Source organism: Gracilinanus agilis, chromosome 3 (genome assembly GCF_016433145.1).
Source record: "Gracilinanus agilis isolate LMUSP501 chromosome 3, AgileGrace, whole genome shotgun sequence".
NCBI classification, from domain to species: domain Eukaryota; kingdom Metazoa; phylum Chordata; class Mammalia; order Didelphimorphia; family Didelphidae; genus Gracilinanus; species Gracilinanus agilis.
Window position 1 is genome coordinate 578,863,969 of NC_058132.1, and position 17,956 is coordinate 578,881,924.

Below are 17,956 nucleotides of genomic sequence, written 5' to 3' on the forward strand. Positions count from 1 at the left end.
TCATGTCCCAAAAGTTGGGTTCTTTGGGTTTACCCTGTCTTGCTGATGTCATTTACCCCAAGTCTATTCCACTGATCCTCCCTTCTATCTCTTAGCCAGTACCATATTGTTTTGATGACTGCTGCTTTATAGTATAGTGTAATATCTGGTACTGCTAGTCCCCCTTCCTTCACATTTTTTTTTCATTATTTCCCTTGATATTCTTGATCTTTTGTTATTCCAAATGAAATTTGTTATAGTTTTTTCTAATTCAGTAAAGAAGTTTTTTGGTAGTTTGATAGGTATGGCGCTAAATACGTAAATTAATTTGGGTACAATGGTCATTTTTATTATGTTAGCTCGTCCTACGCATGAGCAACCAAAGGCTTTCCAGTTGTTTAGATCCAGTTTTATTTGTTTGGAAAGTGTTTTGTAGTTGTTTTCATATAATTGCTGTGTTTGTTTTGGTAGATAGATTCCTAAGTATTTTATATTGTCTAGGGTAATTTTAAATGGTGTTTCTCTTTCTACCTCTTGCTGCTCTAATGTGTTGGAAATGTATAGAAATGCTGATGATTTATGTGCATTTATTTTGTATCTTGCAACTTTGCTAAAATTGTTGATTATTTCTACAAGCTTCTTAGTTGATTCTCTAGGATTTTTTAAGTATACCATCATATCATCTGCAAAGAGTGATAGCTTAGTGTCCTCCTTGCCTATTTTGATACCTTTGATTTCTTTTTCTTCTCTAATTGCTACTGCTAATGTTTCTAGTACTATGTTGAATAATAGAGGTGATAATGGGCATCCTTGTTTCACACCTGATCTTATTGGGAAGGCTTCTAATTTATCCCCATTGCATATAATGCTCGTTGATGGTTTTAGGTATATATTGTTTATTATTTTTAGGAAAGGACCTTCTATTCCTATACTTTTCAGTGTTTTCAATAGGAATGGGTGCTGTATTTTGTCAAAGGCTTTTTCAGCATCTATTGAGATAATCATGTGATTTTTGTTTGATAGACTATTGATATGGTCAATTATGTGGATGGTTTTCCTAATGTTGAACCATCCTTGCATTCCTGGTATAAATCCCACCTGATCATGGTGGATGATCTTCTTAATTACATGCTGGAGTCTCTTTGCTAGTGGTCTGTGTGATCTTAGTCAGCCTACTTTTCATTACTCATATAACAGGAGATTCCTGTGATTGTGGTTGTCAGGCTAAAATCATGTTACTTGTATTATCAATTTTCAACTAGTGACTTAGTCAACAAATGTTTAAAGTGCATACTTAGGGCACTGAAGGAAACATTATCCCAGTTTGGAAAGAGCTTGGGGAAATAATATATAATATATAATAATATATAATATATATAATAATAGCATAAGTGGATGGAATGAGGATGAGATGAAGGGGCATGGGAAAGGGCTCCTGCAGAAAGTGAGACTTGAGCTGAATGTTAAAGTAAACCAGAGAAGCTGGGAGGTAGATTTGGGGACAAAAAACAGTCCAAGCAAGAGGGATAGACAGTAGGAGATTAGAGTGTCATGTGTGAGAAATCATAAGAACAGTGTCAGATTGCACAGTATGGTGTATAATGAAACTATAAGATTTCAGAGGTAGAAAGGGCCCTGTTGTGAAAGGCCTTAAATATCAAACAGAGGACTTGATATTAGAACTTGTAAGTAAGAGGAACCATTGGAATTTATTGACTGGGTGACATGGTCAGCCATCAGCTTGAGGAAAATTACTTTGGCAATTTGTAGAGCATGGATTGTAGTGGGGAAAAATTGAAAGTGTGGAGACCAGTTAGAAGGCTGTTCCAGTTCTCCAGGAGAGAGGTAATAATTGCTCCAACTAATGTGGTAGCTGTGTGATTGTATAGAAAAGAACATAACTAAGAGCTGGGAAAGTAGAAAAAAAGATTTGATAATGGACTGCATGTTTGGGATGAATAAGAGAGTAGTTGAGGATGACATCTGGGTGACTGAGAGGGTGGTGATTAAATGGGAATTTGGGAAGAGGGGAGTGGGTTTTGGGGTAAAGAAGAGAAGTCACCTTTGGACATGTTTAAAATGTCTTTTGGATATCCAAGATGTATAAAAGGCAATTGATGATGCATGATGAACTTCAGAGAGAGAGAGAGAGAGAGAGAGAGAGAGACAGACAGACAGACACACAGACAGACAGACTAAGATTAGATAGGGTCCTCAACCTTCTTGACCTCTTTGTAGCCTTTTACATAGCTGATCATTGTTCCTCTCCTTGATATGCTGTTCTCTTGGTTTTTGTGACATTATTCTCTCCTAGTTCTTCTCTTACTTCTCTGACTGCCTTTTAGTCTCTTTTTATCCTAATAGGTTTTCCAGAAGGACTCTGACCTAGCTAGACCCTCTCTTTCTCCTCTATACTATTTCACTAGGTTGATCTCATAAGTTCCCAGACATTCAGTTGCCATCTCTATACTGATGATTCTCAAATTTTATTCTATCCTAAATTCTTTTCTACCCTTCAGACTTGCATGTTCAACTACCTGTCTTGAACTAGATGTTATGTATAGTCTTAAACTTGGCATGTCCTAAACTCAATTTGTTATCTTTTCCTCCAAACCTTTCTCTCTTCCTAACTTCCATATTACTGTCAACACCAGTATCCTTCCAGACACCAAAGTTCACAACCTCTAGAGCTCATTCTCAACTTTCTGATTCCGGCAAATGTCTATGACTTGTTGATTTTGCCTTTTTAACATCTCTCACATCTTTTTTCTCTCCTCTGATACTGCCACCACTTTGCAGTCTCTCATCTAGACTATTGTTAGAACTTTGATGATTGGTCTCCCTATCACAATTTTCTCACCAATCCATTCCATCCTTTTATATAGTCAGACAATCTTACCCTCATACTCACTAAACTCCAGTGGTTCCTTATTGCCTCTACAATCCCATATAAAAAGCTTCTAATTGGCATTCAAAGCCCTTTATAGGCTGACTTTCTTCTACCTTTCTAATCTTCCTACATAACAAGTGGTTTTTCTTTTATTTCAAATGTATGACTGAATTTTAGACATACCCCCTTTTTGAGTTCTTTTTATTGAAGAAATCTGTAATTGAGTTAACCATATTAACAATATTTTCTGTGCGTTTTTTTAAACTACAGTAATGATTAAGTTGTTTTTTACAGTGCAATAGATCCTACATATTAGGTGCCATTAAGAAATGTTTTCTGATTCACTTGACAATAATAATTGCTATTTTTATACACAGTTTTGTGCCTATAAAGGAATTAAATGCTCATGACTAAAGTAATTTTCAGCCTATTAGCCTGTTTTGGTACAAAATCTACTTTGCCTAAATATAACCATATAAATATGATTTACATCTTAATTTTATTTTAGATGATATGCCTTATTGCTTTCCATTTGTTCCAGAATTGAATTTTTATTTTTCTTTAACCATTTCACTGACCCTAATAAACTACTTTCTTTTGTCTATCAATATTTATACTAAAATATTTTTAAAATAGCTAAGTAGTATAGTGGGTAGAGCAGTGAGCTTGTAGTCAAATGTGGTCTCAATCTCCCACTGACACAGGGCGAGTGACTCAAACTGTCTTATTTTCCTCAATTGTAAAATGAGTATAATAATAGCAACTACCTCACAGGGTACATTAAATGAGATAATATTTATAAAGTGCATAGCACAGTGCCTCACATGCAGCTGGCACTTAATAAGTGTTTATTCCTCTACTTTTCTGTAGACAGCTTTCTACCTTTAAATTACCATTTTACTATTGGTAGTACAAGGTTTTGTTACTTTGTATGCATTTTTTTTTTAAGAACCTTTACCTTCTATCTTAGAATTGGTAATAAGTATTGATTATAAGGCAGAAGAGCAATAAGGACTAGGCAATTGGGTTTAAGTGACTTGCCTAGAGTCACACAGGTAAGAAATTGTCTGAGGTCAAATTTGAACCTAGAACCTCCCACCTTTTGACCTAACTCTCAATCTACTGAGCCACCTAGTTGTCCCTTCTGTGTACTATAGTTTTTCTCATTCTGTACCTCATTTTTCATGATTGCTAGGAATAAATAGGCTCACATCCAGAGATTTAAGACTTTATGGTTGCTTTCCATCTTTTATGTTTCCCCATTATATTTTGAATTTGTTGTTATGATTTTCATTTGAATTTTATTTGTGTTATTTGTTTTGTTTTGTTTAATGTAATTTCATATACCCTCTTTACAAACTCCAGCATGCACATATCCCATAAGTCTTATCTGGTAATAAGCAGGGAAAAAGTTAAGTAAAACCAACCTGTACACTGATTATATATCCTGGATTTAAAAAATAGATATTTTAGTGAAAAAAACATTTTTCATGGAAATATAATTTTGGGGTATTAAGGACTGTGATTTTATTCAGAAATGAAAGGTATGGTCCTAGTCTATTTGTGGATTACATATATTTAAAAAAAAGTTTTAAAAATTTATTTTTCTTTTAATGTCCCAAGCCATCACTCAGAATAACTTTTTAAAATGTTTATTTTAAAGGGATGTCTCAAGAGTAGCAGACAAATATCACCCCAGGAATTCATCCATGAACTGAAAATTGGAGTTGTGGATGAAAGGCTTGTCACATGCTTAGAGTCCCTCCGGGTGTCTTTGACCAGCAACCCTGTCAGGTAATTCATCTGCCATAAAACTATTATGGCAGGTAAAAGGATTTAACAGATGTAGTGAATTTGTGATTTATTTTTCCTTGAATATACTTCTGTCATAATATTTTCACTTTAGCAGCTTAATAACTTCTTTCTGTTGAATATGAGTTTATGGTATTTCTGAGTGTGATGAACTGTTGCATTTGTTTGCCTTATCTTTGGAGAGTATCATAATTGTGCTGCTTTATGGAGTTGATTAATAGTATGTGTATGTGAATATCTACACACATCTGCAAATATACATATACTCTCTGTTATCCTGTGAATATTTAAGTGAAAATATAGTATTAGAAATTTAGAAGAGAGAGAAAACCTTTTTCATTTTATTCTCTTTTACTTCTCTCTTTGTGTTTTGTCACTTTTACCACATCTATTTATCTTTTGTGACTTTTATTTTGGCTTCACTTCAGCTTCATTCTGTTTATGGTTAGTGATATAAGTCATAGTCTGGCTTACATTTGTAGTTATAGAGTATCTTTGTCATCAAACAGCTACCATTTACATGGTGCTTTAATTTCTACCAAATACTTTGTTTGTTATCTCATTTGATCTTCATAACCTCCTTGGAAGGTGCTATTATCATCTTTTATAGATGAAGAAACTGAGCCTTAGAGAGGTTAAATGACTTTTCCAGGGTCATGAAACAAGGGTTAGAAACAGGATATGAATTAGGATTCCAAGTCTAGTATTTTATCCATTGCACCATTCAGGTTAGTTACTTGTATCTGCATTTTCAAACCTGCACCTGCATTGAAGAAGGAGTACTTCATTAGTTAATGAGGGGAGACTGGCATGCCTCATTCCTTTGTTTGCCATCACAGTAGCAAACATTGTCCTTAGGATTTCTCAAAATAAAGAAACAAATACAAATTAACAAAAAAATCCATCAGTTAAATTAGGCTTTTATGGCTTGTAAGTGGTTTTCTTTTTTCTACCTTTTTTACCTTTCATTAGTCGTAGTAGCTATTGTCTTTTCTATGGGTAATATATCTGGATACACCATTAATTTGATATCTGCTATGTTGTAATAATCATTTTAGATGCTGTGTAGATATAAAAAATAAGTTGTGAAAGACTAAATGCTTTCTATTTTATTTATTATTATTTCTATTTTAAAAAGAGAAAGGGAATGTTAAGAAAGTCGATGGAGGGGACAGCTTGATGGCTCAGTGGATTGAGAGCCAGGCCTAGAGACGGGAGGTCCTAGGTTCGATTCTGGACTCAGACACTTCCTAGCTGTGTCATCCTGGGCAAGTCACTTAACCCCCATTGCTTAGCCCTGTAACAAATAAAAATTAATATAGAAGGATATATATATATAAAATATATAAAAGATATTAGGGTTTAAAAAATTAAGAAAAAATAAAGTATATGGAACAGTGAAGAAATTGAGTCAGCATGGAATTTTGAATAGAGTACTAGAGAATCCTGTACTAGACTTCACTATCTGTGTTACACAGAGCCAGTCATGAACTTTTCTGGGTTCATATCCATACATATAAAATGAGGGGGTTGAATGAGTTTACCCAAGATCTTTTTGATCTCCAAATCTAGGATGTCTTATCTATTGACTATTTATCATCTCTGACTTTGAATTTGATAGGGATGGCTTAGTTGATAAGAAGTAAGGACACCAAAGATCTTTTAGCTCATGCTTCCAGCTCTGTCTCCAGGAGCATGGAGTTTATTATATATATTTTAAGACTCATTGCACACAAAAGAATGCCGCACCCCCCCCCCCCCCAAAAAAAAAAAAACAACTTCACAGATGCACAGAAGTTACAAATTATGTCGTATCAAAGCACTGTGTAGAAATTTGCACTGGAAAGTCTGTCACCTGCACGAAAGGAATGGCTATGTAGTCCTCTAATTGTACATACTGGTATCCTGGGGGATGTACCTCTGCATGGAAGTCAGGGGGTGGGGCATGCAGTGGGGGGTGGGCACTAACACCCAGTTGGGGCGTGGGGTAGGGCATGGCCTGAGGTTCCTAAAATGTTCCAAGAGATTCCCTGTCACTGCACTGTAGAAAGCTGTATAGCACCCCAGTATGGAAGCTAGAACTGAGAAATACAAGTCGCACCTGTGGACCCCTGCCTTTTGGCAGTTGGATAAAGGAAGATATGGCAATTATATGTAGTTTAAGAAATTTATCTCCAGAGAGAATTGCTAGTTTTTTTCATTATAAGCATTTCTCCAAGGTTGTTTTCCATCCAGAGGTCAAAGACTGTAAGCTGAGATTTTGACATTCTCCCATGATGCCTTTTTTAGTACAGTCACATATCAAAAGACTTGTATTAACACATATATGCATAGATAGATATAAATTGCCTTTCTAAGGTCCCAAGTCTATTGACCACTTAATGTTGCTGTTATATTAAAAAAATACTGGTTTTGAAAATGCCTTTTAGGTTGTTTATATGCCCTTTTCAAGAACTTTGAATAAATATGAACGAACAATGCACTGGTAGACAATGTAACAAATAAAATTAATATAGGATATATTTATTAGTGTTTTATTATTATTAATATTAGGGTTTTATTGAAAGCTATAATGATAATCAAGACCATGTGCCTGATAAGAGCTAGTTCAAATGCTGCACCATACCTTCCACCTAGCCTTCAGCAGGAAAAGAGGAAGTAACAAATTCTGTCCTGAGTTTACGTAATTTACATTTCCTGCTCACCTGTATTACGCAAGAGGAATCATGGGAAATGTAGTTTGTAAGAGATCTAAATGTCCACAGGAAATTTAGACCAGAGACCTCAAGATCAGTTCAAAAACCCCAAAATTTCCAATATCACAACAATAACTACTGATGTTGTTTCTAAACATGATAACTTTTTTTTAGTTTGAAAAAGTTGAAGACAATCATGAGATGACAGTTTTGCACATTGATAATTTTTGGGAACATTTTTCCAAATCAAGTATTTCTCTAAAATATGTTATCTGAAAAGTTATATGGTGTGTCTTCCCCCCAAAAGCTTAAAACTACATTAAACCTTTCATGACACCATGTAAGTGCATCTTTGGTATAAATCTTTCTTGGTTACATGATGTGTTTCATATCTCTTGATATGCTTTAACTTTAATTGTTTTATAATTGCCTTTTGCTCTATATGAACATTAATAAAAGTTAAACTTTTTCATAAACTCTAAATACTTTGAATTTAATGTGAATGAAAATGAATATGTAGTTATTTCTTTTAAGAATAATGTATATAAATTTTTTTGTACTTGATGGATCAAAGCATTTCATCTCAATTTAGAATACTTAAAAGGTTTTAGAGCTATAGATTATTTCCATTTATTTGTTGAAATATATAGAATATTATTCTCTGTTAAGTAATACAATTAAGGTTGAGTTTTATTGGAAAAAGTACCGATCAACAGGTATCATAAGTCATGCTTTAATTTCTAGGTAATGTAATGCAGGATTGCTGCAAGAATCTCTTGCATTTGCAAAATCACCTGAAGCAATCCTGGTGGTTAGGGAAACAGAATGTTGACCAAGCCTGGCCCTGGTCTCACGGCAAAACTGTTGGAGCTGGGACTATAAATATCCCTGCAGAACCAACTGTGGGGTGTCTGATTTCCTTGACCTGACCCAGACATCCAGCTATCCCCTTGAACTCCCCTTGGGCCCTGGGAGGAGGAAATTTGGTGGGAGGAGAACATGGGAAATTAGTTTATTTAGGCAGGCAGGGACACCCCTAATTCAAGGCATTACCCTCATTTGTTAACCTGCTATACTTGCCTTTAATAAACCCCTTGGCCTTTATTCAAAGAGCTTCTGTTGATTCATTTATACCATCAACTAGGGCCAAGGTTGAAGAGGGAAATATAGCTTTCCCTTGTTTCCTGAAGGGCCAAATCAGGCATTCATCTTCACTTCCTGTTGGCTTTCAGTTTCCATCAGGAGGGGAGGGGCATCTCACTCCTTACCTCAAGGAGCTTAGAGACAACAGGGAGACTGACTGAAACATCTCAGCCCAGGCTCACACAACCCTAGCTGATCCAAATCAACCTATACTGAAGTTATAGTCTCCCTGCCTAGAAGACTCAGCTGGTACCACCCTTGCCCTCTAATATAAGCCTCTTTAGCCCCCTATTATTCCTTTATTACAGTATTAAACTTCATTTTAAAAATAAATTCCATTTATTTTTAAACCAATAGTTTAAAACCAATAGTACCAACTTTCTCATGTCCCTTTCCAGGAAAATTAGTTTATTAGAGAAGGAAGGGATAGGAAAGCATTATAATATTCTGTAGAGATTCTTCAGTTTTGATTCATTTAACATAATTATACCATTTAAAATTGATAGTAACTGTAAAGATAAAAGGCTTCTTTAGTCTTGTTTTCAATGAAATCCTCAAAGGTATACTTGTTTTATTTGTGGACATCTTTAGCTATTAATATCAGCTTTCTTCATTTTGTAGGAAAAAATGCTATATTCCAGAATCTGACTCTGTGCTCATAAGTACTAGAATCTGTTTTAAAAAAAATTTTTTTTCTTGTAATTTTGAACTGCTGTTTTGAACTGATAGTACATTTTTTGAGGAGGAATTCTTTTTTGGATTTTACATTCTACAGTAAAGATATAGCAGGTTAAAAAAAAGTAAATATAGCATAATTTGAGTAATGTGAGCATAAATAACTGAGGGAATTAAGAATTAAGAAAGACTTCATATAAAAGGTGCAGAGAGCTGAGAAATAGAAATAAGGGAGTGCATCCAAGCATAAGGGATGGCCTGTACAATTGAGGAAAATGGAATGTTGAATTTGGGAGGAGTGAGTAATTAAGAAGGTAGGTAGGAATTGTGATTAATTTGTATAGCAGTATCCTTAATAAAATAATGGTTCCCAGAGCTAAACATGATACTTCATCTATATTACAACTAGCTTAGACAACAAGAATCTGTCACTTTTCTGGATGTGCTTTTCTGAATAGATTTGTTAGGATATATCACTGAATCACTGCATTTTTATTGGCTGTTGATTTTAGGGGATTATAAGTGCACTGTGAGTATGTACTATGTTAACTTTGATAGTGTAATATATATAAGTGTTAGGATAACTCATTGAACTTTCAATTTATTAAAACCTTCAGGTCTTTTTTAATTAAACTTTAGTCTAGCTATGTTTGGGCCAGGAGCCTTGAAACCATTTCAAGTTGATAGGTGCTCTTTTAATTCTTTCTTATATTTCACCTCAATATCTCTATTTGTTCTATTCTTCTTTTGGTTCTTTGTAGCGATAGATGAAAGGACTATAGTATTACAGTATATTTGCTTTTTAAACACTAAAGCTCTCTATAAATGTAAGTTATAATTAATATTATACCACTCATCCCTTTGAACATCCTTATTTTTGGTACAAAACAATTTTTATCATCCTTAAAATCCTAGACTCTAATTTACTTGAATCTTTGCTATATTATTATTATCCTGCCGTGCCTATATAACCTTGGTTTTTATCTTTCGTGTATGTGCCTTTTGAGTCTTACTTTATTGCAGGACTCCTTGTGGGAACTCTTTAGATTATTTTTGTCTTTTTATTCTTGTTTTGGAGAAAGCCATAGTGTAGATTTTCCAGTTAGAAATCACCTAGGTGGATGGTGGAAATGGGACAGAAAGCTTATAGGCAAGCAACAAGCACATCATTGAAATGACGGACCATAGGGTTCAGGATAAATTAGAGAGGAAAGCAAAGTTAGTATAGGGGCTAATGGACTAGGAGAATAAGGGAGTATATAGTAGTGATATCGAGCTTAAATAGAACCAGGGCCACTAAACTGTACATAAGAGTCAATGTGGGCACACACTTGACTTAGAAAACCTGTAGTGATGTTATTTATATTTTATTGTATTTTTATTTATTTTGTTAACTCCTAATTACATTTTAATCTGGTTTGAGCCTTACTAGGGAGTGTCATGAGCCACATGTGGCCCACTTGCTGTGTATTTTCCTCCTCTGGTACAGAGGTTATAATAAGAAAAATCACATTTAGGAGGAAGATAGGAATGGATAAAGGTAGATTGTTGTTAGGAGAATTGCAATAGTCAAAAAACCAACAAAGTACAGCAAGAAGAGATAAAAAGAAATTCCTTAAAAAAAAAATACAGAATATATAAAATACTTGAATCTACCTGCTAGGTAGGAATTTTTTCTGTTTGTATCCACACAGGAACTATGTGAATGCCACCACAAACATTCTATGGAATAAAACCAGAACTCAGTAATTAGAGAAATAGTAATTGCTTGTTGGTAGATTGAGCTAATATGATAAAAATGACATCAATTCATGTGCCATACCAAAATACCAAAAGATTATTTTATAGAGCTAGAGAAAATTCTTTTGGAAGGAAAAAGTGATCAAGAATATCTAGGGGAAATAATGAACAAAAGGGGAAATTAAAGAGACCTTAAAGCAGAAAATGACCTCAATTATTGTCACCATTTGACAAAAATTCCTGGGGAATCTTTAAAGCTGTCTGGCAGAAATTGGGTTTAGACCAACAACACAACCTCCAAATGATACCAGATACGGGGCTATTAAAGATCATGTAGTGATAGGAGCAAGGAAGAAACCTCATTTTGGATCTGGATAGGGGAAGAATTCCTGAATAAGTGAGGGGTACAGGAGATAAAATGGACAATTTTGGATGTTGTACAAACAAAACAAATTTTACTAGGATTAGAGGAGAAATAGTTATCATCCTATATCTCTCCTCTTTTTTGTGACTAATGTATGCTGACTAAATTTGGTACCTCAGTCTCAGCTTCTTTTCATGTCTCTGCTCTCTTGTTTCCAATCTCATCTTTCAATTGAGACTGTTTTCTCTTAAGTTACTAATGTTCTCTTAATTATCAAATATAGTAGTCTTTTCTTAATACTCGTCTTCCTTGATCCTTTCACTTTAACACTGTCAGTCACCCCTTTTCCTTGGTACTTTTTTTCCTCTAGATTTTTATGACCTCACTGTCTCCTGGTTCTCCTCCTTCCTGCCTTTCCATTCCTCAGTCTCTGAGACTTTTGTCCAGATTTCATTCATTGGCTATAGGTTAGCACCTCTGTGGTTTTTTTTCCTGGGCCCTCTTTTTTTCATCCTCTATATGTTATTTTGTTTGGTGATTTCATGGGCTAACATGGATTCGGTTGTCCTCTCTGTAGGTAATTTTCAGACCTATTTACCCAACTAACCTCTTAGGTGCAGCTAGGTGGCACAGAGGGTACAGGTCAGGGCCTGGAGTATGGAAAATTCATCTTCCTTAGTTCAAATCTTATCTCAGACATTTACTGGCTGTGTGATCCTGGGCAACTCACTTAATCCTATTTGCCTCAGTTTCTTTATTTGTAAAATGAGCTGAAGGAAGAAATGGCTGACCATTTCAGTAACTTTGCCAAGACAGCTCCAATTTTAGGATCATGAAGAGTAGGACATGACTGAAATGACTCAACAACCACCACCTCTTTGTGACCTTCAGTCTTGCCTCCTAGATATCTCAGACTTGATACCTCATAAATTTCTTGATCTCAGAATGCCCAAAATTGAACTCTTTTCTTCCTTTGCTTCAACCCACCCCAAATCTCTCCCTTCCAAACTTCACTATTCCTTTTCAGAGTACAACAATCCTCCTGGTTACCCAAACTGGGTGTAATCTTGAACTTCCTCATTCTTTCTCATCCTCTGTATCCAATCAGTTGCCAAGTGCTGTCCTTTCTACTAATCTCTGGAATACACTCCCTTCTGTTGTCTGACATTGCCATTACTACAAGGCAGGCCCTTCTCACCTCATGTGGAGGGAACTGAGGGGATCAGAACACCAAGTGGTATAGTAGGACTCCCCGTGTTTGTGCAGGACACACTCCAAAATATGTGAATGACAAACTGTGAATACAAGTGAACTCCTGCTGACCTCATGTGTAATGGGATTTGCTTGTACATACATATAAAAATACATACATACATACATACATACATACATACATACATACTCATAATAAAGTTTAATTGGTAAATTAAGCACATAGTAAGACATTACCAACACTAAATTCAGTAATAATAAGTACATCGTACATTATTACAGTTTCTCCTCTGCTGGGGATATATTCCAAAACCCCCAGTAGATGCCTGAAACTGTGGACTGTTCTCACTTTAACTTTTGACTTTCAATACCTACATTTAACTTTATTGTATAGAACCATGTTTTCTTTCACCACTCCTGCCCCTCAGCTTGGCAATCTCCCAACCTCAAACAACAGCAAAACAAACCAAAAAACCAAAAAAATACCCTTCAAGTGAAAGCAGAAGAACTGATGTAGAAGTTGCTCTGGGCAGACCTTCCACAGAGAGAGGGGAGATCTTTACCCCACTCCTCTCTTTTTGGCTGCTGGCCTTTTATTTTTCCAACTGGTTTGGTCCAGTCACCCTGTGACTGAATAGCGTACTGACCCCATCTCTCATCATCTCTCTTCCTACCTCTCTCCTTCCCTTGGAATGACCATGGGCACCTGAAACTGTGGAAAGGGGAACATAATAAGGAAATAATTAGGTGGGAATTCAGTGAGCCACACTAATTCTATCTTGTGACCCAGTTCTGGAGCTAGTTCAGTTCTTTATTAAGTTATAGGTCCAGTCCAATTTCTGTCTGGTGAGAAAACTTCATTCAATTGTAGGGATTGTAAGAGGACTTTGTTGCATTGTATGAACCTAGCCCTGCATGGCTATGAAGCTGGACCGCCTCTACGTACTGCTCAGAGACCCTTAACTAAAGGACTTTAAATTATGCTGACCATAAACTTGGTCAAATCCCAAAACAGATGCAAGGAGTTTTCTCACAATTATACATTTTAAGCAACCCACATGTTGTTTTTGAAAATTGGCCCTGTGCTCATCAATCAGTTTTATTGTTTTCATGTTCCTTTGATTATATATATAGGTACTTGGGAAGAGCAGCACATCTCTTTTTCCTGATTTCAGGGAATGGTACCTTTTTTGCTTCTCCCTACTCGGAAAGTCCCTAATCTTTCCTCCAATTAGAAATCAGATGAATTGTTTTTAATGTATATACATATGTCTGTCTTCCCCTATATTTGAGGGCCAGTGCCAAAGAGGAGGAAGGCTACTGGTCCCATTTTGTTGGGTACTTGGCATGTGTTGCTTAATAAATCAAATATACTTGGAAGCTTGAACCTTTGCTTCCTCAGTCATTTTACCTTTCACCTGCCACAATGCCTTAGGCCAATGACTCCCAAAGTGGGTACTACTGCCCCCTGGTGGGTGCTGCAGCGATCCAGGGGAGCGGTGATGGCCACAGGTGCATTTATCTTTCCTATTAATTGCTATTAAAATTAAAAAAAAAATAATTTCCAGGGGGCTAAATAATATTTTTTTCTGGAAAGGGGGTGGTAGGCCAAAAAAGTTTGGGAACCACTGCCTTAGGCTATTGCAGTATATTTTTTTTAAACACAATTTTAGTATTTATTTTTTAGAAAAGTTAACATGGTTACATAATTCATGCTCTTACTTTCCCCTTCACCCCCTGATTCCCTCTCCCCACCCCCCCCATAGCCAATGCACATTTCCACTGTTTTTAACATGTGTCATTGATCAAGAACTATTTCCAAATTGTTGATAGTTGCATTGGTGTGGTAGTTTGAGTCTACATCCCCAATCATGTCTGCCTCAACCCTTGTGTTCAAGCAGTTGTTTTTCTTCTGTTTCCACTCCTGTAGCTCTTCTTCTGAATGTGGGTAGCGTTCTTTTCCATAAATCCCTCAGAATTGTCCTGGGTAATTGCATTGCTGCTAGTACAGAAGTCCATTACATTCGATTTTACCACAGTGTATTGGTCTCTGTGTATAATGTTCTTCTGGCTCTACTCCTTTCATTCTGCTTCAATTCCTGGAGGTCTTTCCAGTTCACATGGAATTCCTCCAGTTAATTATTCCTTTGAGCACAATAGTATTCCATCACCAGCATATACCACAATTTGTTCAGCCATTCCCCAATTGAATGGCATACCCTCATTTTCCAGTTTTTTGCCACCAGAAAAAGCGTGGCTGTAAATATTTTTGTACAAGTCTGTTTATCTATGATCTCTTTGGGGGTACAAACCCAACAATGGTATGGCTGGATCAAAGGGCAGGCATTCTTTTATAGCCCTTTGATCATAGTTCCAAATTGCCATTCAGAATGGTTGGATCAGTTCACAGCTCCACCAGCAATGCATTAATGTCCCAGTTTTGCCACATCCCCTCCAGCATTCATTACGCTCCCCTTCTTTCATTTTAGCCAATCAATTGCAGTAGATTTTTGCTTGGTCTTTCTTATCCAAGTCTCTTCCCACTCCAAGCCATCCATGGCTATCAGATTGATCTTAATGTGTGTGTCTGACCATAGCAACTTCTCCTTCCCCTTTATTCTTCTTTTATTCTTCAGTGGCTCCCTATTCCAGGATCAAATATAAAGCTGGACCCTTCTACCTTTCTGGTCTTCTCATACTTATTCCAAATTCCACATTTTCATTTGGCTCTCCCCACATTTGAAATTTTCCTCCTCCTCATCTCCACAGCTTGGCTTCCCTGAGTTCCTTTAAATTTTAGCTAAAACTCCTCTTCTTCAAGAAGCCTTTGCAAATTCTTCTTAATCTTAGATCCTCTCCTCTACAATTATCTCCCTTTTATCCTGCCTATAGCTTGTTTGTATATAGGTGGTTTGTATGTTGCCTGTCCCATTAGGCTGAACTTCTTTAGAGAAGAGAATATTTGTTTGTCTTTCTATGTCTCCTCAACACTTTGCACTGTATCTGGTGCAGATTGCGTAATAAAACAGCATGACTTAATTGAAAAAAAAAAAGCATCTCTTTAGCAAGTTTTTCTGATGTAAGAAACTAATTCACATTTGTAAGAATAAGAACTAATGCACAACTGATAAATTTAACAAACAGGAAGTTATTAAAGGATGAAATCCAGGCTATCAATATGCTTATGATAATGTGCTCCAAATAACCAACAGAGAAATGCAAACTAAAGCAACTCTGAAGTTCTACTTCACTCCCATCAATTGGCAAAGATGACAAATAGAAGAAAATATTTGAAAAGGTCTCCTAGAAAACAGGCACGTTATTGTACTGTCTGTGGCATGGTCATCTATTCTGGAAAGCAATTTGGAATTGTGTTTCCAGTCAGTAAACTACGTATATGCTCTTGGCCCCAATACCCTCAACAGGCCTCCAAAGAGATGAAAGAAAGAGACAAAAGCCTTAAATGTGTATAAAAAATGTATGGCTCTCTTTGTAATGTCAAAGAACCAGTAATTAAAGGGGTGCCCATCAGATAGAGAATGGCTGAATATTTTTACAAGGGTTTTACTTTTTTTTCCATGTCTAATTGGAGTGATTGGTGGGAAGAGAGAACAAATGCTTAATAAGTCAGAAAAAAATTGAATAACTGTAAAGAAGTTTAAATTCTGTACAGATAACACTAATTAAAATAAAATGAAATTATTTCTTGATCTAATAATTTCCTTGGGTTGATATTATGAATTTTGCTTCTGAATTCTCTTTTGTTGTTTCAACCTAGTTCTGGTAATTTCTTTAAAAGATTTAGAGTAGGAAGACCCTATCTAGTTTCTCAAGTCTTAAATTTACATTTCACAGCTGAAGAACCTGAGATATAGAGGGGTTACTTGATTTGCCTAAGGATTAGCCAGGATGTAGCAGGATTTTGGAGTCATATTTAACTCTCACCTTCATATCTCTACATCTATCACTTTATCATTTGTACTGTGCTTTTATTTTTAAGGTGAGTCCTTCAAACATATCTTGATTAAGTTTCCCTATAATCGAGGTATTTGCCAATAAGCCCTCTTTTATGTTCACAATTTTGTTAATCTTTTGACCAAAATAATATCTTAATTTGATGTTTCTAATAGAGATGCTTAATTTTTCATCAATATTATTATCTGCTTACATTAAGTTTTTATATGGAAATAGGAATAACAATTTATGTATCAGAACATCAGAGAGAAAATGATTGTAGAAAAGGAATACTAACTTAATTATAGTGATACAAAACCTAATAGGTAGGACTATGAAATGAATTACAAGCTTGGGATACACTTTCAAAATGGAACCATAAAAATGTAATTAAAATTGCATTTGAAATTTATAGCATAATAGTTAGATTTGTTATGTTTCTTAATCAGAATGCTGCTTAATCTCTAAAATGAGGAGGGTGTCATCAAATATGTTTTTATTCAATGGAAGGCTCAGTTTTTCAGAATTGATTATAGGTTTATATTCTTATTTCAGATAGGATATAGTAAACACTTGAGTCCCAGAAGAACTATTTTGTTTGAGTATTTAATCACCTTGCTAAGAGTGGTACAAATGAAACTTTGAAATAAGCTATAATTATACTAAGTGTTAGTGGCAAGTGACTTTTATAGATCAGTAGAAATTTGTTTTTGATATTATTTGGTATTAAAGCTGACCTTTTGAAGTTTATGATATTGAATTTATTTCTTTGCTACAAGGATATGAATGAGCTTTCTCTCTCTCTCTCCCCCCCCCCCCCCCCGAAAGTAGCTTTTTAAAATTTCTTTTGGTGAAGCTGTTGTTTTTTCATCAATATTTAACACATGATATTCTTTTCTATTATATACTCTCTTGGAGTATATTAGAAATATATGGTCACTATATTTATTTTTGCCTGCTAAATTTTAAGGTTCTACTCTGATGCCCTTGATAATTTAGGACAATGTAAATTCTGGCCACTATTTTGCTTAATGTTTTCAGCAAAATATTAAATTTTTTATTTAATATAAATTTAAAGTAAAGCATTAATTAAGTACTTACTATATGCCAGATATCATTTTTTCCAATTCATGCATGCCTGTGCCTATAGACAGCATGATGTAGGAAAGAGCATTGGGCTGAGTTCAAATTTAAACTCTATATGACTTCAGGCAAGACTCTTTGGGCTCCTTGGTTTTTTCCAGTGTGAGATGGAGTTGATTAAAGTTGATTAAAAGTGCAATAACCACAGTGATGTAAGAGAAACTATTGAAACAGAGACTTCAAAACTTGACTCAATTAAATGACTATTCATGACTTAAGAGGATTGCTGGTGAGACATGTTGGTAGAATATAACAACTTTTGGTCATAGCCTTATTTTTTTTTTTTTTTAACCCTTGTACTTCGGTGTATTGTCTCATAGGTGGAAGATTGGTAAGGGTGGGCAAAGG

The 17,956-nt window shown here is 35.4% G+C and overlaps 1 protein-coding gene across 1 annotated transcript in view; it reads left to right on the plus strand.

Annotated features, from left to right (window-relative positions):
• The window catches only part of DIAPH3 (diaphanous related formin 3), a 423,660-nt gene that overhangs the window by 84,725 nt on the left and 320,979 nt on the right, over positions 1-17,956 (plus strand). Inside the window, exon 4 of the mRNA XM_044670603.1 lies at positions 4,533-4,663. Coding sequence (XP_044526538.1) covers positions 4,533-4,663 — 131 coding nt within the window. The remainder of the gene's footprint in view (positions 1-4,532; positions 4,664-17,956) is intronic.